The sequence below is a fragment of the Gymnoscopelus microlampas genome (assembly GCF_963454915.1).
Source record: "Gymnoscopelus microlampas genome assembly, chromosome: 21".
NCBI lineage: Eukaryota > Metazoa > Chordata > Actinopteri > Myctophiformes > Myctophidae > Gymnoscopelus > Gymnoscopelus microlampas.
In genome coordinates, this window is record NC_139958.1 from 43,557,747 (window position 1) to 43,581,625 (window position 23,879).

The window sequence follows — 23,879 nt, forward strand, 5'->3', positions numbered from 1 at the left end:
GTAATATAACTGGAACCATTCCTGTTAACTCGCTCTGTATCTCAGAGGAGGGCTGAGCCCAGTTCAGAAACCTTCCTCCAATGACATCGTCGTTAGGCAGGTTTGGACATTTCAAACCAGATTTCAAACCTTTTCTTTGATTTTGTATTGATGACGTCATTGGTAGGCAGGTTTCTGAACTATCCACTTTACTCCCATGAGACCCAGAGGGAGTAGACAGAAATGGTGCCATCTTATAATGAATTATACAAAGATAAGGTTGAAAATGGGTGAAGCTCCTTTAACAGTAGTAAAAATGTCTCATACGTGGTGTGGTTGTTGTAAAGACAAACGTGGTGGGAGGTAGAGTCGTAGAGGTTGGTGACGGAGTTGTTGCACACGGGTAGACCGTCCTCTGAATGGTACCATCGGCCCCACAGACAGCTATGATGCAGTTACCGTGTCCATCTGTTGTGTTGTAAATGGTTTGGCCAGGGGGATATTTCTTCTGATTGTATGTACAATAACATTCTGTAACGTGGAACACATATGGTATATTATCAGCAGCATGTTAACCACTTTGAACCTGCCCTCCCTATTTCCCAACAAAAAAACTTTGTTTTCAATGAGTAGTAATGCGTCCATACCTTGGGCATCAGGATGGCATTCGATGGCAGAGGAATTACAAACGCTTCAGGAGAGGGAAAAACGACAACAACAACAAAACATAAAAGGTGTATTCTCAGATTTCATTTTTGGATGTGTCTAACAGAGATGTGTAAGTGACAATGGTAGTGGGTGTTTGGGCCTACCAGGTCTGGCAGTTCTCCGTCGTTGGTACGTTGTCGCCGTTATTGTAGTGTTCCCTGTCCTGGTCGTAGCAGCCGCATTGTCCCTTTGTCACACATTTCATGGAATCCTCATCAAAGTAGGGTTGAGCGGGAGGACATTTTGGATAGCAACCTATTAGGAAAACAAGACACAGTGAAATCCTTGGATTCAATCCCGGTGCATTCATACCGTTTTATATTGATTAGTTATCTGGCTAACTGGCTTGAATCCATCTTGTGGCGTAGGGGAGGGTACGCAGGCGACACACTGCGGTAATTACTTTCAGGATAGCTTCATGTCAAACATAGAAAGGCTGTACATTTATTTTCAATCTCTACAATGATTGTAGGCGATCAAACAAATCATATAAGGATCCATATACATTTGGGTATGGCTAACTTAGAACTCCGGTCGTTATGGTTACTACTGTAAGTCAGTCAGATAGGCGTTGTCCAGAATCACCGATTTGACCGACACACCCATATATAGGTGTATCATGGAAATCCGGTTGTCCAGAGCCACAGATCCAACGGCTATGCCCGTATTTGGTCGTGCACATTTATGGGACCGACCGACTTCAAACTCGGCGCACGCCATCGAAGGTCCCGCCGCCAAGTCGTTCGGATATGCGGTTGTCCAGAACCGCCGATCTGACCGATATGTCCATATATCTAGGCATATATGGACATCAGGGATCTCCATTTATGAGGCATACAAGGGACAAGGACAAACAGATCCAGAGATCTCCATGGGCATATACTGATGACATCAGGGATCTATATATGGGCATATAGGTCGGATTGGCGGTGTGATATAGGGGTGAGGGCCATGTAGCGGCCCGAACTCTAGATGTGATGGCCAAGTAGCAGCCCAAACCTAGTTCTATAAAGTAGTGGTTCTTTAAGTGGGGTCCGGGAACTCTCAGTATTCCTTGAGGGGGTTCTGAATTGACCCTTAAAAGTCTGTAACTCTGACAGTATACAAATGGAACCAAAAGGACCCTAACAGGTCCATTTGGTTCCATTTGTACACTGTCAAAGTTAAGGGGGCCCTTGAAATGTAAAAGTTTGAGAAACACTGTTCTAGAGGAGGTATATTGCACAAAGTACCTTCTAGCGGAGGTATCTGTGAAGAGCAGGTTCCTGAGGGGTTTCTGCAGGTCTTCAGGCAAGGAGATCCACATGGTTTGTAATGCCACTCGCATCCACCAGGGGGGTTGTAGTAGTCACAGAAGAGAGCTGAAAAACACAAATAGTATTGCTAGTATTAGTCTGCTGGACTTTTACAAGCTCAGCCTGGTGTTCCAACACAAAATGTGAGGTTCTTGAAACCCAATCCACAGCCACATGGATCCTTGGTTCCATTTGTACTCTCTCAGTTGTTAAAGGGATATTTCACTTTCTTTTGGGGTCATTTGAACGCCTACTCAGGCTTTTGTGAGCACCCGCACCCCAGTCAGTTTTTTTTTAAAGTTGCTTGATTAAGTATTTCTTATATAAACCCATTGTAAACTTGAAACTCCATTTTAACCATTATAGATTCATTGGAAACACACACCCCTGGTTCTATATTATTTCTAACTTGTGAGGGGATGTTTTTATAACTTTTATAACTTCACATATTTATTTTTTAGGGAAAATGAAAAAATGAATAAATAGAATAAATGTGAAAAAAAAAATGAAAAAAATACCAAGGAAGTGTGTTTTCAATGAATCAATCATGGCTAAAATGGTGTTTGAAGTTACAATGGGTTTATATAGGAACGGGGCGTGTCTGATCAAATGAATATCAAATATCGAAATACTGAATCAAGCAACTTAAAACTGGGGTCTGGGGTGCACAAAAAAAGTCTGAGTAGACGTTCAAATACCCCCAAACATGTTTGAAAGTGAAATGCTATCCCTTTTACTTACACTCAGGTTTTTACTGTGTGTACCTTTGGTTAAATACCAGCGGTTAAATCAGCATGGTGGAAGTATACTCACGGCAGATCCTGGGAGTTCGCCATGCGACGCATACACCAGCTGCATTGCATGCTTCAGCGTACGCAGACACAGCCGTGCAGAAACACTCGCAGTCTCCACCGGTGTCGCAGGCGCACGAGTCAAACACGCACGCATCATGGTACGGAGTGGGATCCACCTACAGACAAATCATAATTTAGTCCCCTTAGATATAATTCTGAGATAATATATAGCATGTCTGTACAAGCTACAGTCTGGGGGTGACAGGAATCACCCGATAGCCGAGTGGTTAGGGCGTGTACCGCATGGGCTTTGCTCTGAGATATTACAGAACCCACCGACAAATCTAATAATGACAACTGCTGGTACAAATGCCGTTCTACCAGTACAGTATACGGGCCAGTTATAGGCTACTCCATAAGGGAATCTACTGTATAGCTGCTACTTAACAAATCAAGAGCCAGAGGTTTTTTAAACAGGGTACATCCAGTGCCACCGTTCTTACCGCTTACGGTGATCTGTTTAGAGCTGTAGAAGCCTCCACGAGGATGCGGATGTAAACAAAGTGCGCGCGATGGTCGAGGGTCCCGACTAACGACTGGAACAATAATATTTCTAACGCGATCCGCCATTGCAGAGTGATCGCACGTAAAAATTGGCTTGTTTTCACCACGGTAAAAAGATATGGAGATGTGGAGCTTTTTCTCCAGATCCTATCATTGGAGAGGACGGAAGAAAGTTTTCTTTTGAAACATCTGAATTCTCGTTCATGGCACTCGACAGGTGTATTTGCAAACACGAGAATTATCGTGTTTGGCTTAAAAGCCTACAATAAGAGACAATACATCATTTGATGACCTTTTGTGTCTCCTATTGACCGACGACACGGTCCTCAAATTATTGGCTCAGGAATGCGACCAAAACATCTCAGTGAATTCAAGGCTTCATGGGGTGTGTTTTTGATAGAAAATAAGTATTTTTGGGGGGTGAACTACTCCTTTAAGTAAAACATGTGAGCACTTCTTCCATCACTGAATTTCACCCAGACAACGTACCACGGCGTGGCAGGCGGAGAAGACCTTGCCCTGGATGAGGCTGCATTGTTTCTGGGCCCAGGACAGCCGGTACGGGTTGGCGGAGCACGGACTCCTGTTGGCCGCGGCGTCCGGACAGCTGCTGGACCGCTTCCAGCTGTTTCCAAACACCACGGGGCTCACCACCACCGCCTGACTCCTGGTGGCAAAGTCGTTGTTGCCATTGCCGTCGTAGTTACCGCACAGACCGCACAAATGACCCTGCGTATGGGGGAAGGAAACAAAACAATTTATGTCATTTGGAATGAATGATCATGAACCCTAACCTGGCATAATTTGTCGTTGTTGGGTGGAAACCTTGAATTTATAAAACTGTTACTTTTTCAGGAAGTACAAAAAGGGGTTCTAAATTCTGCCCATTGGTCCGAGAGCCCATTTTTCTGTCCGAAAAAGTGTTTCACTTTCAAACTCAAACTTTTTGGGCTCATTTTAACACCTACCCAGGGTTTTGTGAGCACCCCCAGGCAGTGTTTATGTTGCTTGGTTCAATATCTAGATACAGTTTGATATTAATGTTATCAGACACGTCCCCTTCCTATACCAACCCATTGTAACTTCAAACTCCATTTTAACCATGATATATTTAGTTCTGGTGACTGATGTTGTCCTTCTAATGTGTGAGGGGCGTTTTTACAATTGATTTATTTTATCATTTTATAAATGAAAATATGAATTGAAAAAATACGGCCCCCTCATGCATTTGAAGGACAATATTATTATTTGAAGTTACAATGGGTTGGTATAGGAAGGGGGCGTGTCAGATAAAATCACATCACTCTAAATACTGAATCAAGCAACTTAAAAACTGCCTGGGGTGCTCACAAAGTAGACGTTTAAATGACCCCAAACATGTTATAAAGTGAAATATCCCTTTAAGTTAGTTTAGGCTTATATTGGCCTGATTGATCAGAATTCTGAACTGCTTTACAGTTCTCTAATTCAGTGGTTCTCAAAGTGAGGTCAAAGTAGGTGGTTACTGTACTGACTACTAGGCGGTTGCTGTACTGTACCTCAAGCTGACTATTAGGTGGTTAGTGTACCGTGTATTTTGGTGTGATCTTGATGAAGATGCTTGTCTTCTTGTCCCACATGAGGATGAGTCCGTTGTCGGCCTCCACCACCAGGTAGATTCCTAAAGAACTGACGTGGAACGGGACTGTCTGGTTCCCGCCGCTGTGGACCAGCTGGTAGCTGCCGTCACTTAGCTGCAACTCTGAGTCCTAAGGACACAAATACATGCAATGGGTGAATCCTGCTGCTTTTTAATGTATTTTTATTTTGTATTTATTTATGTATTTATTCATTTATTTTTATAATTTATTTTCACACAGTCTCATGGCAGCACGTTTTCCACACACCTTTATATGATGCTAATGTTTCTAAAAGAAGTATTTGTACACTCTCAGAGTTAAATAAACACTGATGATTTGATTCATGATTGGGATCCCAGAGATTAAAAAAAAGAAATATAGGCCTATCAAATCGGGATCCTTTGCCTAATGCATATCAAACTGGGTGTAAAAGGGAGAAAGAGAATCACTGATGTACAGTGATAGTATCACCCTTCCTTTGTTTCCCATTCATATCCCACTCATATTCATCATTATTTGGATACATGATGATTGCACATGTTATTATATTGATTATCTTTTTAGATTATTATTTTTTTTATTTTTTTTAAGACAAAGGTGTAATTTTACCCCCAGGAAGATCTTGATGGACTTGGAGCAGGTGGTTCCTGTGGTTCCACAGGGAACGTTCTCAGTGATCACTCTGAAGCTGCCATTGGCTTGTTGACTGCCACAGTAGTCCTGAAGAACATTAGGGAACATTAGAGAACAATAGAGAACATTAGAGAACAATAGAGGACATTAGAGAACATTAGAGGACATTAGGGAACATTAGAGGACAATAGAGAACATTAGGGAACATTAGGGAACATTAGAGAACATTAGAGAACATTAGAGAACATTAGAGGACATTAGAGAACAATAGAGAACATTAGAGAGCATTAGAGAACATTAGAGAACAATAGAGAGAACATTAGAGAACATTAGAGAACAATTAACATTAGAGAACATTAGAGGACAATAAAGAACATTAGAGAACATTAGAGAACATTAGATAACATAAGCGGACATTAGAGGAAACCAAGATCTCAAACTGGCAGCTACAAAAGATACAAGGATACAAAGCAACATATTATAATCTGTCACTGCTTGCATGTTGAAGCGTTAATCAACACGCTCATTGACGTCAGCAAGTGTCCGACAAGAAAGACAAATATAAAGGAAAATATAGCTGCAAGCAGCGATAATACGGGGCCAGTGAATAGAGAGAGAGAGAGACATGGAAACGGAATAGATTGAAGAGAGAGAGAGTGACATGGAAACAATAGATTGATGAGAGAGAGAGATGGAAACATAATGGTTTGATTGGACATCTCAACCTACTGCCATTAACAGGATTCGAACTCTCAACCTTCAGACTAATAGGCTGCAACACTACCTATAGTGCTATAGCTTTGTCCAGGCTGATATTGTCTGTTGAAGATCATAAACTCTTGCCTTCTTTCATGAACCAAGCCCCTGTTTCACTAACACTAAGATCACTCGTTCACAAGCCATTTACCAATGAAGAAATTGTACATCTCCTCAGAACCAAAACTAATGAAAGTAGCCGATCTACAAGCTCACAAACCATGAAAAGTTGTGAGATTGTAGATCAGCTATTTTCAGAATGAAGTATGTCATACGTAAAAAACGTACTCTCAAATAAGCATTTCAGGTTATCTTTACCATTTGCACATGTATTCATTGATACAGTCATGTTGTTTGCAATTCAACTTATATTAAGTCTACATCAAGTGAGGCTTGAACTGGCAACCTTGAGATTGTGAGGCATTCATTTAAGGGAGACGCCATTGGCCCAACAGACAAGTAACTGTGAAAAAGGAGATCACACAGATGATACAGTTTCACGCAAATAGCTGAAAAATCCTGGGTTTAAGTGTTTTTCAAACTGCTCAAAATTGCGGACAATCTAAGGGCGGAGCTTAATGGTCAAATCGATACGTGTGTTCCTCATGAGTCAAGGCACATGTGTAATCAAGTTTCACGACTTTCGGCCAAACGAGGCATGACTTATGCCTGTTTAAAGTCTGTTTTTTCAAAATATTGCTGTAGCGCCCCCTTTTGGCCAATTGGAGTAAGATTGGTTTCAGTGATATTTGGAATGACCCTGTACATTTCTGCAAAGTTTCAAAGAAATGTGAGTCTGCATGTATGTTTTAGGCACAGATGAATAATTTTCATAAAACTGTAATAGTTAAAATCTATCTCCTCCTGGGATTTTTGAGCAATCTGCACGAAACGTTTACCACTTGAACTTTGGACCTCTGCCTACAAAAAATTCCAACGGATTTTCCATAAGTGAAAAAATGCAGAAGTTAGGAGCCAATGACTGTTTTTCATATAATTCAAAATGGTGGGAGATCTAAAGGTCAGAGGTCAAAAGTCAGACCACGAAAGTTGTCGGGCATGAAGAGACGCATGTGTGTATCGAAGTTTCATGGTTGTAGGTCAAACAGGGCATGAGTTGTACCTGTTCAAAGTTGGCACTTTCAATTGAGTGCTATAGCGCCACCCTTTGACGAATGAGTGTGAGAATTATTTCTTGGTAGTTTTTCATGAGCATCTACCATATGGCCGAGTTTCGTAAAAAGCGTATGCACGGTTAAGCCAGAACTGGCAAAAACAAGTATTTTTCAAACTGCTCAAAATTGCGGAAAATCTATGGGCGGAGCTTAATGGTCAAATCGATACGTGTGTTCCTCATGAGTCAAGGCACATGTGTAAGCAAGTTTCACGACTTTCGGCCAAACGAGGCATGACTTATGCCTGTTTAAAGTCTGCCTTTTCAAAAAATTGCTATAGCGCCCCCTTTTGGCCAATTGGAGTAAGATTGGTTTCAGTGATATTTGGAATGACCCTGTACATTTCTGCAAAGTTTCAAAGAAATGTGAGTCTGCATGTATGTTTTAGGCACAGATGAATAATTTTCATAAAACTGTAATAGTTAAAATCTATCTCCTCCTGGGATTTTTGAGCAATCTGCACGAAACGTTTAGCACTTGAACCTTGGACCACTGCCTATAAAAATTTCCAACGGATTTTCCATAAGTGAAAAAATGCAGAAGTTAGGAGCCAATGACTGTTTTTCATATAATTCAAAATGGTGGGAGATCTAAAGGTCAGAGGTCAAAAGTCAGAGGGTGAAAGTTGTTCAGCATGAGGAGACGCATATGTGTATCCAAGTTTCATGGCTGTAGGTCAAACAGGGCATGAGTTGTACCTGGTCAAAGTTGGCATTTTCAATTGAGTGCTATAGCGCCACCTTTGGACGAAAGATTGTGAGAATTATTTTTTGATCGTTTTTCATGACCATCTACCATATGGCCGAGTTTCGTAAAAAGCGACAGCGCGGTTCAGCCAGAACTGCGAAAAGTGGCAGAAGAAGAAGAAGAAGAAGAAGAAGAAGAAGTGACAGAATACTGCCAATAACAATACGTGTACAGAGCAGAGCTCTGTCCCCGTAAATATAAAGCCTGGGGTTTAAAATAACAGAGAATTGGCTGACAGAAATGATTACCCCCCCCCCCCATTACAAGCAGGAATAGGCTCTATGCACAGCAGCCATATTGGAGAGAAATTGGGCCTCTTCCTTACTTCCTTCACAGATGTTACCAATGATACTAATTCAGGCTCTGTTCCATTTAGTGTAGTATAGTGGTTCTAAAACCTTTTAATTTCAAGGGACCCCCACAACTCAGAGAGTGTATTCCATTTGTACACTCTCTGAGTTACACACCCATAAGGGGCCATTTGGAACCCCCTTCAAGGAACCATGAGGGTCCCTGGACCACACTTTGAGACCCACTGGCGTAGCAGAGTGTTTCCAGTGAGCCAACACGCACAATATCAGCACCCTGTATGACCAGAATGGAACGGAGCCTTAATTATTATCATTGGTAACACCAGGAAGTAAGAAAGAGGCCCGATTTCTTTCCAATATGGCTGCCGTGCATAGAGCCTATTGTGTGAAGAGAGAAGGTGAGTGGAAATGGTTAAACAACACTTGGGTGCATTTTTAGCCTTGTAGCTGCAGTTGAAGCCAGCTCAACTTGATTTTGTAGCAGCTACTAACGTCGGGTTTGTAGCGTCGGCTGCCTTCCATTGAAAATGGATGTTAGACTATGGCCTTGTATCTGCCAGTGTGCAGCATACAAGATTATTCCCACCTGCGTTAGAGTGTATTCACAGCTGCCCTCAAAGTTGAAGCGTTTCCCGTCAAACGTGATGTAGTGTCCGTCGCCGTAGACCGAGCACGTTCCATAACACGGGTCGCTGGAACACTGCCACCTGCCACCTGCCTTACAGGTACTGTGCATGGAGGAAGAAGATAATGACAGAAAAATCTTGAATGGCACAAAATATTTTCAGATGGGGGTCTGTGGCAAAATTAATTTGGGGGTCCTTGACATGAAAAAGTTTGAGGACCCATGCTGTGACTCTTACCAGGTGTTACAGTCCACCTTGATACTGGCTCCAGGCTGATAGGGGGCCTGGTTGTGCATGCATGGACATGCGTCTGGCTTGATGCAGCCTCCTTTACCGTCCGACACCAACCCAGACGGACAAACACACCCAGACACACACTCTGTGCTCACCTGGGGGGTAAAGTAGAAAATAATATAACATCTGAATGAATAGATCTGTGAAATAATTAACTATGATAACCTTGGTGCGTGCGTGCGTGTGTGCGTGCGTGCGTGCGTGCGTGCGTGTTTGTGTACGTACACACTCAGCGTCCAGAGTGTGGCAGCTCTTCTGACATTCAGAACCTTTGGCTCCGGATCCCACTCTGGAACAGTTGTAGAACACCATAGGATGGCTGCAGGCTGCAAGGGTTACAAAGTTATACACCTGCTGTTATTCAGTGGAGAGCTGGTTGCAGCTGATTCTCAACCTGGTGGGCCGCGAGGGCATTGCAAGTGGGACCCCCAAATAATTGGCCAAACACTAAGATTGTAATGATGATATATTCATATTAAAAAGTGATTACAATAAATAAGAATTGACAGTATACTACCTATATTATTCAAATAAACATGCTCTGAAAATGCACACGGCCCACCCATCTGTCTTTCGGCTGCTGTGTCAGATGGGTGGGCCGCGAATGCTTTCAATATGTTCAAGTGGGCCCTGGTCCAGAAAAGGTTGATAACCACTGGTTTAAAACATCTACAAATTACAGGATATTTAAGCATGTTGTGTTTCTTTAAAGGTAGAGTAAGTGATTTGTTTTGGTATTTTTGTTTTGTTTGTTAAAAAGGTTAAAGTACTAAATTCCGATAGTTATCATTGCAACAGAGCGTATGTTTGGTCTCCACCTCTTTAGTAAACAGAATATAGTACATTTTCAGGTAGGTGACAAACTTTAAACCAATCAGGAGAGAGCACTGAACATGCATTTTCTGTATAATAAAGAGCTGGAGAGACATGGGAGACTCCTTTTACTGAACAAACACTCTATAGCAATGATTACTATCAGAATATAGAGCTATTTAACACTTAATTTAACCAAAGTAAATCACTTACCCTACCTTTAAGTAGTCATCTTATAGTCGTTAGTTAAGAAACGTATTTTGAAAGTGTTATCAGATCATTTTGATGCATTAAAATTAGGAATATGTTTTTTTTTTGCACTCACATAACTCACTACAGTATGTGCACTAGATGGATCAATAGGCTCTATGCACAGCAGCCATACTGGGAATGAATCCTTACTTCCTTCACAGGTGTTACCAATTATACTAATTAAGGCTCAGTACCATTTAGTGTGGTATAGTGGTTGTCTTATTTTCAAGGACCCCCATAACACTAAGAGTGTACAAATGGAACCAAATGGACCCTTACGGGTCCATTTGGGTCCATTTGTACACTCTCAGAGTTACACACCCACCATAAGGAGTGTTTCTAGTGAGCCAACATGCACGTTATCAGCACCCTGACCAGAATGGAACAGAGCCTTTATTAGTATCATTGGTAACACCTGTGAAGGAAGTAAGAAGAAGCCCAATTTCTTTCCAATATGGCTGCTGTGCATAGAGCCTATTGGTTTAGTTAACGTCAGTGTACACGTGCAGTGTAAAGAGGAACAGTTGATTTGTAAACATTAAACTTACATGACTGCTTGTCTGGCTCTCCAAGGCAGCTGAGATGTCCCATCTTACAGGTGCTGAATGAATACATAATTATGAATTACGATGTATGCGTTACATAAACTCTATCTATATACATACTGTACATACATAGTCTTTTTTGTTTTTGGGCGGGGGATCATATACTTTTATGTCTTAAACCTGTGTGCAGCAGATCCCTAATAACACTCACTGTACAGGTGGAATAGGCTCTATGCACAGCAGCCATATTATCACTTCCTTCACAGGTGTTAACAATGATTCTAATGAAGGCTCTGTTCCATTTAGTCTAGCACAGTGGTTTCCACGACCCCCATAACTCTGAGAGTGTACAAATGGAACCAAATGGACCCTTACGGGTCCATTTGGTTCCATTTGTACACTCTCAGAGTTACACACCTGTAAGGGGCCATTTGGAAGCCCATGAGGGTCCCTGGACCCCAACTGTAGACCCACTGGTGTAACAGAGTGTTTCCAGTGAGCCAACATGCAACAATATCAGTCCCCTGACTCTGTTTGACCAGAATGGAACAGAGCCTTCATTAGTATCATTGGTAACACCTGTGAATGTCTTCACAATATGGCTGCTGTGAATAGAGCCTATATCATGGTGACCTACCATATAGATATACATGTAGACACCATCGATAGGCCTATATGTACACTTAGATTTTCTTTTTCGGATTAAAATCTTTGAATTCAACAGTCCGTACCACATGATGCCGTCCTTGTTGATGACGACTTCGCCGGGCGTCAGTGTCGAGCCCTTGTTGTAACAGGGGCAGCTGGCGGGGGGCACACAGGTCCCGGAGTCGTCCAGGTACGTCCCGTCGGGGCAGACGCATCCGTCCGTGGGGGAGAAGACGACGGAGCAGGTGGGGTCAGACTGGGCCAGGCAGCGGCATGTCCGCCTGGCGGTGGGGACGTTGTAGCTGTAAACCATGGTGCTGGGGCAGGACTTCACGCCTGAGAAGAGGATATGGCAAGAGCAGTGGTGTGAGGCACAGTGGTTAAAAAGACCCCAAAAGAGAAATGTGATGGACCCAAACTAGTGAAAATATCAGATCTACAAGCTCACAATGTGTCGCAATCCACATTTTTTTACATTTCTTTTACATTTCAGAAAATGTTTTGAAATAATGATAATTATTATATATATCTATTTACATGTGACCCATACAAATGGGTCCGTGACCCAAGAATGGGTCCCCACCCGCTGTTTGGGAAACAGTGGTGTAAAGTAACCAAGTACATTGAATACTAATTTTGAGAGTATGTCCATTTTCAATCCACTACATCTCACAGGCAAATATTGTACTTTTAGTCCAGTACAATTAATTGAAAACTTTAGTTACTTTACAATTACTTAGTAGATTTGGATTATTGTTACAATACGTGCATTACTCCCGTTTACTTAAAGGGATTGTAGGGAACATTAAGCCTAAATTTAAAAAATATTTATATATATATATTTTGCATTTTCTCCCCTCTATCAGCCACTATATAATGATGCTGGGGTGTTTTCCTTCATTGAAACACAGCCCTCTTTCTGAAATCCGTATTTTCCCTAATGTTTATGTGTTATATGTTTATGTCCGGGACGTAAATTAACGCACGCATGTGCGCGTCCGTGCGCGTCCGTGCCCGTATGAACGTTTTACTTTCGGTTTTAAAACGCTCTCAAACTTCGTTTTTGAGGCACCGAATTTACTTTTAAGATAGCGTGTGGATAGAATGTAGTTGTTTAACTTCATATATGTGGTCAATTTATCATGAAAGAGCCTATTTAAAAATAAAAATTCAGAGAACCAGCAGGGCAGGCATTTCCGCATATTGTATCCCAATAAAGCAACCTGTTTGGGGCACGGTTCCTTGAAATGTACCCTTGCTCTATGGAACTCCCTCCTGCGTCACCCCCTGGTGGTCGGGGAAAAGAACTGCTGGAGTGGCGGTGTTTGTTTAGTTCTGAACTTCCCTACTATCCCTTTAAGACCTAATACTCACCACAGACAGAGTTTCTCCAGCCGCTGAGCTGGACACCAGCAGCAGAGCAGGCGTGAACGTAGGATGACATGACAGCACACATGCAGTCCTCACTCTTCTCGCAGTTACACGTGTCATACATGCAGTTCTGTCAACATAAACAACACAGGTACATGCGTCATACATGCAGTTCTGTCAACATAAACAACACAGTATGTGTCACACATGCAGTTCTGTCAACATAAACAACACAGGTACATGTGTCATACATGCAGTTCTGTCAACATAAACAACACAGGTACATGCGTCATACATGCAGTTCTGTCAACATAAACAACACAGTATGTGTCATACATGCAGTTCTGTCAATATAAACAACACAGGTACATGCGTCATACATGCAGTTCTGTAAACATAAACAACACAGGTACATGTTTACCTCAACATTAACAACACAGGTTCATGCATCATACATGCGGTTCTGTCAACATAAACAACACAGGTACATGTTTACCTCAACATAAACAACACAGGTTCATGCGTCATACATGCAGTTCTGTCAACATAAACAAGACATGTATACGTGTCATACATGCAGTTCTGGAAACAACACAGTTACACGTGCCATACATGCAGTTATGGAAAGGAGACAGAATACAGAAACAACTCATAAACAGCATAGCATAGTGCCATACGTGTGTGACTACAGAGAATCAACCAACCGGATCTTAACGCGGTGCGACACCATCCTGGAGCTACAGTGGAGGGAGAGGTCACAGACAGGGCTACATTAGGGCCGGGACGATAATCACTTATTGTGATACAAAAAAATACACTGGACATGCGTTGGCTCCGTACTTGGACCACTCGCCAAAAAAAAATGCAGAGCTATAAGCTCACAACGCGCTGTGTTGCGAGCTTGTAGATATGCATTTTTTGGGGTTTGACCTGCTATTTTTGGCTTTTGGATTATCACAATAATTGTGACATGACATTTTCATATCGGTCCATCCCTAGGCTATATACTGTATAGCTAAGCTACCAGCCCAGCACTGGCTGTGTGCTGTTGCTGTGACGCTGAAAAGTATTGCGCTGTGTCAGGCACTCCGAACTGGTGGCAAACAAACTGACACCGTGGTAGCCAACCCAGGGTGCAGCCAGGAAACAACAGTGCAGAGCTCAAGACCCTGATGCTAGACAGGAGGATGTGGAGGGCTGCTATAGGCTCTATGCGTAGCAGCCATATTGTAAAGAAGTTGGGTCTCTTCCTTACTTAATTCACAGGTCTTACCAATTATACTAATTAAGGCTCTGTTCCATTTTTGTGTATCACAGTGGTTCTCAAACTTTTTATTCAAGGAACCTCCCTCAAGGAACCATGAGGGTTCACACTTTGGGACCCACTGGTGTTTCCAGTGAGCCAACATGCACAATATCAGCTCCCTGACCAGAATGGAAAAGAGCCTTCGTTAGTATCATTGGTAACACCTGTGAGGGAGGTAAGGAAGAGGCCCAATTTCTTTCCAATGTGGCTGCTGTGCATAAAGCCTATACTCAGGAGTCCCGAGTTGGTGTTGGCTATAGACCATATTCACACGGCGGCCATGTTTCTATGAAGTCAATGAAAGTAGCCACCCCGGGTGGCGGCACTTTCAATGTTAAATTCCAATATGGCCGCCGTGTGAATATGGTCTATAGACAGTACTCTCGCACATAGCATCGTCACATCGCATCACATTGTGCTGCAGGACTTACGTCTTTATAGGTGTCAGGACTGATCTCGGAGTGACACGGAGCAAACACACCCTGCTGGTCGGTCAGCAGAGCGCACCAGTGCTGAGCGTACTTCTCTGGAACAGCACACAAACAATTAGTTCATTCATCAAACAATAATTTGTTTAGTTCAGTAGATGTTCTGTAAGGAAGAAAAATGTACATACCTACATCATTTACATATCTCTATTTAATAGACCATTAATTGCAGTGTAATGATTAATTACATTGCATATCTGCTGTCTTGACATCACTTCTATTTCATGACAATGAATTATTAAATGAATTAGACTGCTGGAGCTTACAATAAAACAAGCTGATATAAACAGTGACTTTGAAAGATTTTTAGCACATCTACATTAACTTTTGGAGCTAATATCCATGATAACATGTTTAAACACATTGATACAAGTGGAGAATAGGTATTGATTGAAAATAATGATTTATTTATACACAGTAACATTAATAGGTATTAAATGATGCATTTGTAACTGCGAGAGTGTAGAAATGACATTGTATTGTGTACGCAGAGATCATGATATTGTGTACCTTTTTCCAGGCTCAGGCTGCAGGGCTTGTCAAAGTGTGGTTTGACGTCGGCACACTTGGCAAGGTTCTTCCAGCTGTTGACGAAGCCCACGGCTGTGCCCTCGGTGACCCCACCCAGGGTCATGAAGTCATCACCCTGGTTAGAATTGAAATTCCCGCATAGACCTAAAAACAAAAACAAAAAAAAACTTTAATTAAAGCCATATAATGACCTAAGTATCACCCTGGTTACTGGTGAAGTTCCCACACATACCTAAAAAAAAACACACACAGTACGGTAATTGAGGTCCTTGAAATTATGAAGCCAAAGAAGGGAGCTCTTTATAAATGTCACAGTCACAGACTGTGCCTGTCTAGGTGTTGTATTTCTATGTTGTGTTCTAGTTGTTCTGGTTCTATGTTGTCTTCCCCAGCTGTATCTTATGTGTAATCAGCCCTCATGTGTGTATTAGTCTTGTTCCCTAGTCAGTGCATGTCGGATCATTGTTTGTGTCACATCGTTTGTCTGTATGTTCATTCTGTAATAAAATCCCAATCATGGGTGTTGAACACTACTCTGCCTGGCTGTCTGCATTTGGGTTCTAACCACACCACCAGATCGTGACAATAAAGCTCTAAACACATTTCTTTCAAGGTTTCAAAGAAGAAAAAAATAATATGAAATTGTTTCTACACTAATTTTATCATTACAATCTTGTTTGTGTTATTTGGGGTCCCACTAGGCTCTATGCACAGCAGACATATTGGAACGAAATTGGGCCTCTTCTTACTCCCTTCACAGGTGTTACCAATGATACTAATGAAGGCTCTGTTCCATTCTGGTCAGGGTGCTGATATTGTGCATGTTGGCTCACTAGAAACACTCCATTTTGGTTCCCAAATGGCCCCTTATGGTGGCTGTGTAACTCTGAGAGTGTACAAATGGAACCAAATGGACCCGTAAGGGTCCATTTGGTTCCATTTGTACTCTCTCAGAGTTATGGGGGTCCTTGAAAATAAGACAATCACTATGCCACACTAAATGCAACAGAGCCTTAATTAGTATCATTGGTAACACCTGTGAAGGAAGTAAGGAAGGGGCCCAATTCATTCCCAATATGGCTGCTGTGCATAGAGCCTCTTACGGCCGGCCAGTGGGGCCCCGGGCCACAGGTTGAGGAACACTAGTTTAGGACTCTCCAACATGCGAATGGACCAAGCCCCCAGAACCCAGTGGTTGCATTGAAGCGCATTGGACATGCTGGCCATTCATGGGTACCGCAGCTTAAAACGGCTGGGGCCACTGTGCATGAACGGGCGGAAACGGTTTCGACCAATGGGCTCGACTCACAAGCTTGCGCACGGGGCTGCGCACCGAGGTGACGCAAAACGTGTCACAGTGGCCCCAAATAGGCCACGCCCATCCCATTTTTCCAAACCCGGAAGAAGGGGTGATTTCGCCTCATGCGCTGGGTGAGCAACTCAATGCAAGTGGATGGGAGGGGATTTTCAGGGGGATTACAGAGGATTCAGAGGGGATTACACTGGAGAAATGTGTCACGGGTGAGGCCGTAATACGTACCGCGGGTGTTTCCCTGGTGCCGGTGGTCTGCAGTGATGTAGAGCTGCATGACGGGCTGGATCTGGACCTTCAACTGCGCACCCACTGGCGTGTGGACCACCAGGTAGAAGGAGGACGCTCTGAAAATGGACACACCAGCTGCAAGGTGGAGAAAGAAGGAGAGGACTTACCTCATTGCATGTGTGCACCCACTGGTGGAAAAAGTACTACATTGTTTTTTACTTAAGTAAAAGTATCAATACCGCAAGGAAGACATACTCTGTTACAAGTTAAAGTCCGGTAATCAAAATTGACTTGAGTAAAAGTACAAAAGTATTTTTAAAGTACCAAAAGTAAAAGTAGTCATTAGGCAGAATCATAGAAAAGGTATCATTTATATATATAAAATGTATTACATGTTTTGAATATAGCAGATCTACAAGCTCACAATGCGTTCCAACAGCTATTGAGCTTTGACTATTTTCAAATAGCCAATGTTTAAATAGGGCTGAAGTGGTTAATGTATGTTTTGTAATAATACTTCAAAAAAAGTAACTAGTAACTAAAGTTTTCAAATAATTGTAGTGGAGTAAAAGTACATTTGCCTCTGAGAGGTAGTGGAGTAGAAGTAAAAGTGTAGAAAATTGGAAGCACTCCAGTAAAGTAAGAAAAACTATGACTAACTATAGACAACTATACTGACAACAAATACAAACTAGACTAGAATGTTCCAGTAGAGATCCAGTAGAACTAAGACAAGTCATCTTATTTTCGGCAGCTAAACTATAAGCATTACGACGGTATCAAGGCCTGCCAACAGTTGACTAAATCAACTCGATTTAGTTGAGTCAAATCTTATGATATTTAATCAACTAAAACTGCAGATGACTAAAATATGACTAAAACTAAATGTCATTTTAGACATCTCACCAACGGATATGGGCAGCTCAGAGTAGATTCCATTCACAAAGACTTTGCCGCTGGGCAGGATGTTGATGACCTGTATGAAAGAAAAGAACATGTTACATACAGTATCTGATGTATGAGTTCAGAGAGGCTGTTACGTAGTTACAGTGGTGTAATGCAACTAAGTACATTTACTCAAGTACTGTACTTAAGTACAATGTTGAGGTATTTTTTACTTTAGAATAGAATTTTTACTTTAAATAGATTGACTATTTTCGACAGCTAAGTATATATTAGGCATTACGATGTCATCCAGGCCCGCCAAGATAAACTTTAGTCGACTAAATCAATTGTAGATTTAGTTTACTAAAATGTATGATATCTAGTCTAAAGCTAGACTAAAACAAAACAATTCAGATGACAAAAATATGACAAAAAACTAAAATAGACTATGACTAAAACTAAATCAAACTTAGCTGTTAAAATCAACACTGTTGACAACAGAGAGATAAAAAAAAAAAAAAAAAAAAAAGCGTTTTGGCAGGCGTGTTGTAGCGTAGTGGCACCAGGCCTAGCGGAAAGGTTAGCGTTTCAATCCCTTTGTCGTCGGCAATAAAGAAAAGTTTCCGCCACTGAAACTATGAGTGTGCGGCTACTTTGATCTCCTGCCCAGTCCTCACCCGTTGCCAACACCTCAGAAGCTTTGGCATGCCTATACACTTCTCTGAAATATGTGCACACGATAGCCCCAGTCAACATCAGATTTCCTGCAGGTGCTGCCAAGTTTCCTGCACTCACTTGCATGCCTCAATGCATTCCATGCATTTTCCTGCAGCTGCAACGTTGGCTAAGGCAGTGGTTCTCAAACTTGTCAGGCTGTGACCCCCACCCCCTCATATTTGAACTCCCTGACAAGCACTTGGAATAGGCTCTATGCACAGCAGCCATATTGGGAATGAATTGGGCACCTGCCTTACTTCCTTTACCAATAATACTAATTAAGCCTCTGTTCCATTTAGTGTGGCATAGTGGTTGTCTTATTTTCAAGGACCCCCATAACTCTGAGAGTGTACAAATGGAACCAAATGGACCCCCTTACGGGTCCATTTGGTTCCATTTGTACACTCTCAGAGTTACACACCCACCATAAGGGGCCATTTGGGAACCCAAATGGAGTGTTTCTAGTGAGCCAACATACACGTTATCAGAATGGAACAGAGCCTTCATTAGTATCATTGGTAACACCTGTGAAGGAAGTAAGAAGAGGCCCAATTTCTTTCCAATATGGCTGCTGTGCATAGAGCCTATAGTAGAAGTTGAGGCATTACATTTAGTTTGACTCCATTCCACAGATAAGTATTGCAAGGTAGCTCAGCTGTTTTCCCACTTTTTGCGTTTTTCTATAGTGATATTTGAGAATTTGGCCAATGTTTGACCATTTTGTATAGTATAGTTTGTTGATTACCTTTGACGCAGTAATGGTCTTATTGTTCTTTTTTTTTTTTTTGGAGGAATTAAAAAGGTCTTGAAAGTCCTTAAATTGTCACTTTAAACATGTACAGATACCCTATACACTTACACTGTATATTGGTTTGTTTACTGTTGAGTGAGAAAACAATGTGGCAGATAAGGCAAATCATCTGGGGACCCCCCAAAATTATTTGGGGACCCCCCTGGGGGTTCGGGACCACTGGGCTAAGGTACCCCTTCATACAACCACATAATTATCTTCCTGCAAGCGTTTTATTATGAGTGGCAAAGAGAGCAGCGATGGCAGTAACTTGCAAATGTTTGGAACACGTACTGTAGGCTACAATAGCTAGTAAGGCTCAGCTAGATATCTTTATTTCTGAGTTGGTGGTCAGATGGGTGGGCCGCGGACACTTTCAAGATTTTCAACTGCTCCCCCAGATTCAGAAACAGGTTGGACGCCTCTGGTTAAACACAAAACAAACGTAGTGCAGTGATGTGCGTACTACTCACTGTGTTGTGTTCCGGCAGAGCCAGGGTAACAGACTTCAGACACGTCTGGCTGTCTGTCAGTCCACACTGCTCCAGATCTGCCAGTAACACATACTGGTTGCCGGTAGAGTTCTGAAGACACAAACAGTGATGTTCACTTCAGTGAAATGGACTCATACATACTGTATACAGACCTTTGAAGACTACACTCATTAAGTATGAGCAACTTACACAGAATACATAAAATACACATAAAGACACTTATTTCTGTAGTTCACAACCTATATAAAAGGCATAGTATGTCACTTTACCACGTGTTTTACATAACAAAACAATACATGCATTTTTATTTACCAGTCATTTCCCTCTATACCAGCAGCCACTGGAGTAGTGTGGTGGTATTTACCTGCATACATACACACTGCCCTCTCACTGTATTTTGCTGTTTTCACTGATTGTTTTGGTTGCTCAAAATTAATGTCCCCTTCTACCAAACCAAACAGTGAAAACACCCAAATATAGTGAGAGGGTGATGTGTTTCTGCAGGTAAACACCACCACACTACTCTAGTGGCTGATACGAGAGAATTGATGGATCAAAATGTATACTGTATTGTTTAGCTAAACACAGGGCAAAGTAACATGCCTTTAAAAAAAGTATGTTGATGAAATAAAAAAAAGTATACAATTTAAAACAGAATGTTTGGAGAGAAAGTAGCTGTAATACCTTGGCCAGCACGTAGGAGCAGTCTCCGTGGAAGGTGTAGATTTGACCATCAAAGGTGTTGACGTGAGCCCCTCCCTCCACAGAGCAGGTTCCTGTGCACTCTTTCTCCTGACAGTTCCACTGAGCGGCCTCACACACACTGCAGGGCGAGAGAATGACGATGTTAAACACTGATGGATCTCAGAGAGGTCCTTGTGGGGAGGTCCAGGGGGTCCCCAGTAAAATGAGGAACATTGTAAGCCGGGACTCTTCAACGTTTTTATTATTACTATTATTTATTATTATTACACTTTTTCATAGATTGATACATTGACAACACTATCATCAGTGTTGTGTGAAGTAATGTTTTTTTGTTTGTTTGTTTCTTTCTTTACACATTATATGTTCTATTATTATGTTAGATCCATGTTAATGTGTATTTTCATTTAATCACTTAAACCCTCAATATTTTGTAAACATGACCTTTAGCTCTGTACTTGGTCTGCTCTCTTTTTCCCTTATACCAGTGGTTCTCAAACTTTTTAATGTCAAGGACCCCCAAATTGACACTTATTAGCCTGCGGACCCCCATTTGAAAAGATAAGCCAGGGACCCCAATAAGAGAAGGTTTTTACGGCTCTCTAGCAGTGATTCTCAACCATTTTAAGGACCCCCAGTTTGACATGCATTAGGCTACGGACCCCCATTTAATGGCATTCATACCTCTGGGACCCCAATTCATGTTGTTAAATCAATGTTAATTTAACTCTGAGAGTGTACAAATGGAAATGTTCCATGTGTACACTCTCAGAGTTACAGACTCGTAAGGGTCCATTTGGTTCCTGTCCATCATTTAGCTGGGGACCCCCTGGAACCCCCTCAAGTACCCCTGGGGGTCCCCGGACCCCACTTTGAGAACCAATGCCTTATACTGTACACCAAGCCGAAAATAGCAGATCTACAAACTCACAAAAAAAACTCTATCACACAAAGATTAGGTGACCCCCCCCCCCCCCCCCCCCTTCCTGCAGTAACTCTGAGGACCACCTGTTGACATAAACATGTTTAGACAGACAGACAGACAGGCTCCATGCAGTGTCCTACCAGGTCTTGCAGTTTCCATCGTAGGACTGTCCAGTTGTGTAGATCTTGTTGTTGTAGGTGCAGGAGCAGTCTTTGAGCGGGATACAGCCCGTCTGATTCACATCATCCAGCACCATACCTGAAGGTTACACAGCATTATGTTACCCTATACATTATGTTAATAACATGAAGGTTACACAGCATTATGTTACCCTATACAAAATGTTATTAACATGAAGGTTACACAGCATTATGTTACCCTATACAGTAACATTATGTTATCAACATGAAGGTTACACAGCATTATGTTACCCTATACAATATGTTATTAACATGAAGGTTACACAGCATTATGTTACCCTATACACTATGTTATTCACATCATTCAGCACCGTGCCTGAAGGTTACACAGCATTATGTTACCCCATACATTATGTTATTAATATGAAGGTTACACAGCATTATGTTACCCTATACATTATTAGTAGGACTGTGTGTCATTATAATGAAACAAATACTTAATAAATAGGGCCTATCAAACTGTTATGTTAAAGGTCAAAGTTGTAAAATGAGGCATAAATATAAGGTGTGAAAAGTAATAATGCAATTTAGGGGTGCCATGGGTGAATCAATTATGTATAGGGGTGCCCTGAGCCAAAAATGTTTGAGAACCGTGGATGTACTGGACGGAAGGTCACATGTGTGTGTACGTGCGCCGTACCTTGGGGGCAGAAGCAGCCGTCAGTGCAGTGGGTGTCACAGATGTAGCTGGCAGCTGGGTTGGAGCAGGTGTCAGTGCATGGGCTGCCACACTCCCTGTACTCCATGTTGGCGGGACAGCGCCTCCCTGTGGACAAACATCACATCACAGCTGGTCAATATCGTCATGTGTTTTCCTGTCTTTAAAGCTACAATCTGGGACTGATTTTAATTAATAAAATGCGACACGTTGTGAGCTTGCAGATCTGCTATTTTCACAATTTTGCTTGCACGCCAGAACTGTATAGAAGTATAAAATAATTGGTTATGTGGCTTAAAGGGATATTTCACTTTTTTTTAAAAGTGTGTTTTGCAATTTATCGTCTACTCAGGCTTTTGGGAGCACCCTGGACAGTTTTTAAGTTGCTTGATTCAGTATATAGATATTTGATATTCCTTTTATCAGACACACCCCCTTCCTATACAAATCCCTTTGTAATTTAAAACTCCATTTTAACCATGTTAGATTAATCGGAAACACCGTTCTTGGTTCTGGTGACTGATATTGTCCTTCTAATAAGTGAGGTGACCGTGTTTTTTCATGTATTTTAAATATTTTTTGGGGAAAATGAAAATAATGAAATACAATTCAAAATTTAATAAATTAAATAAATGAAAAAACACGGCCCCCTCACGTATTAGGAGGGCAGGATGAGTCACCAGAACCAAGGACGGGTGTTTTTGATGAATCTAACATGGTTAAAATGGAGTCTGTATAGGAAGGGTGTGTGTCTGATAACATGAATATCAAATACTGAATCAAGCAACTTAAAAACTGTCTGGGGGGCTCACAAAGAGAGTAGACAATAAAATGACCCAACAATGTTTTGAAAGTGAAATATCCCTTTAAATGGTTAAAGGTAGGGTCTTGTAAGTACCATTTTTTGGGGGGTTAAATTAAATCTCTTCTGATAGTAATCATTGCTATAAAGGGTTTGTTCAGTAACAGGGGTCTCCCTGTCTCTCCAGCTCTTAAATAAACCGAAAATACATTTTCAGGCGGGTTGCCATTTTCAGCCAATGAGGAGAGACTACCCATTTGTCAGCTTGAATTGTGTTTCATTTCCAATTTTCTCTGCTCATTTCTTTTCATCATCGCTTCCAATTTCACTCGTTTAATTTGAGCAAAACAATCGACAGTTGCAGCCCTAAAGGAAAGCCTGTGTCGGCTTGCGTCGTCCTTACAGCAGTGTTGGGGGGTCCTCCACTGTCTTGGCGTGCGTCCGGCGTGGACACACTGCCGGGAGAACTCGGTCAACGTGTTGCACAGACACACGTCACCGCTGCTGAGCGGCGGGCTGGCCGTCACCGCGCTGCTGTTGGCACCTGTCAATTCATCGACATCGACGGTCAATACATCGCTTTTATTCAAAATGCTGTATTGGCATGATAACATACGTTTTACATGGCAAAGCATACATATTAACATAAAACAATGTTACAACATTACATATCGTTGCTGTCAGGCAAGAAACCTCATATCTCCATAT

The 23,879-nt window shown here is 41.9% G+C and overlaps 1 protein-coding gene across 1 annotated transcript in view; it reads right to left on the reverse strand.

The window, feature by feature from the left end:
* The window catches only part of LOC311038025 (mucin-5AC-like), a 63,363-nt gene that overhangs the window by 23,919 nt on the left and 15,565 nt on the right, over positions 1-23,879 (reverse strand). The window contains exons 8-30 of the mRNA XM_084047320.1: positions 23,575-23,715; positions 22,352-22,477; positions 21,652-21,769; positions 20,569-20,707; positions 19,864-19,974; positions 17,905-17,974; positions 16,996-17,133; positions 15,435-15,599; positions 14,868-14,962; positions 13,134-13,260; positions 11,843-12,095; positions 11,115-11,167; positions 9,727-9,827; positions 9,445-9,596; positions 9,168-9,309; positions 5,569-5,679; positions 4,909-5,088; positions 3,830-4,069; positions 2,796-2,952; positions 1,920-2,048; positions 792-942; positions 627-670; positions 307-510 (exon numbers count right to left, since the gene is read on the reverse strand). Coding sequence (XP_083903446.1) covers positions 307-510; positions 627-670; positions 792-942; positions 1,920-2,048; positions 2,796-2,952; positions 3,830-4,069; positions 4,909-5,088; positions 5,569-5,679; positions 9,168-9,309; positions 9,445-9,596; positions 9,727-9,827; positions 11,115-11,167; positions 11,843-12,095; positions 13,134-13,260; positions 14,868-14,962; positions 15,435-15,599; positions 16,996-17,133; positions 17,905-17,974; positions 19,864-19,974; positions 20,569-20,707; positions 21,652-21,769; positions 22,352-22,477; positions 23,575-23,715 — 3,147 coding nt within the window. The remainder of the gene's footprint in view (positions 1-306; positions 511-626; positions 671-791; positions 943-1,919; positions 2,049-2,795; positions 2,953-3,829; positions 4,070-4,908; positions 5,089-5,568; positions 5,680-9,167; positions 9,310-9,444; positions 9,597-9,726; positions 9,828-11,114; positions 11,168-11,842; positions 12,096-13,133; positions 13,261-14,867; positions 14,963-15,434; positions 15,600-16,995; positions 17,134-17,904; positions 17,975-19,863; positions 19,975-20,568; positions 20,708-21,651; positions 21,770-22,351; positions 22,478-23,574; positions 23,716-23,879) is intronic.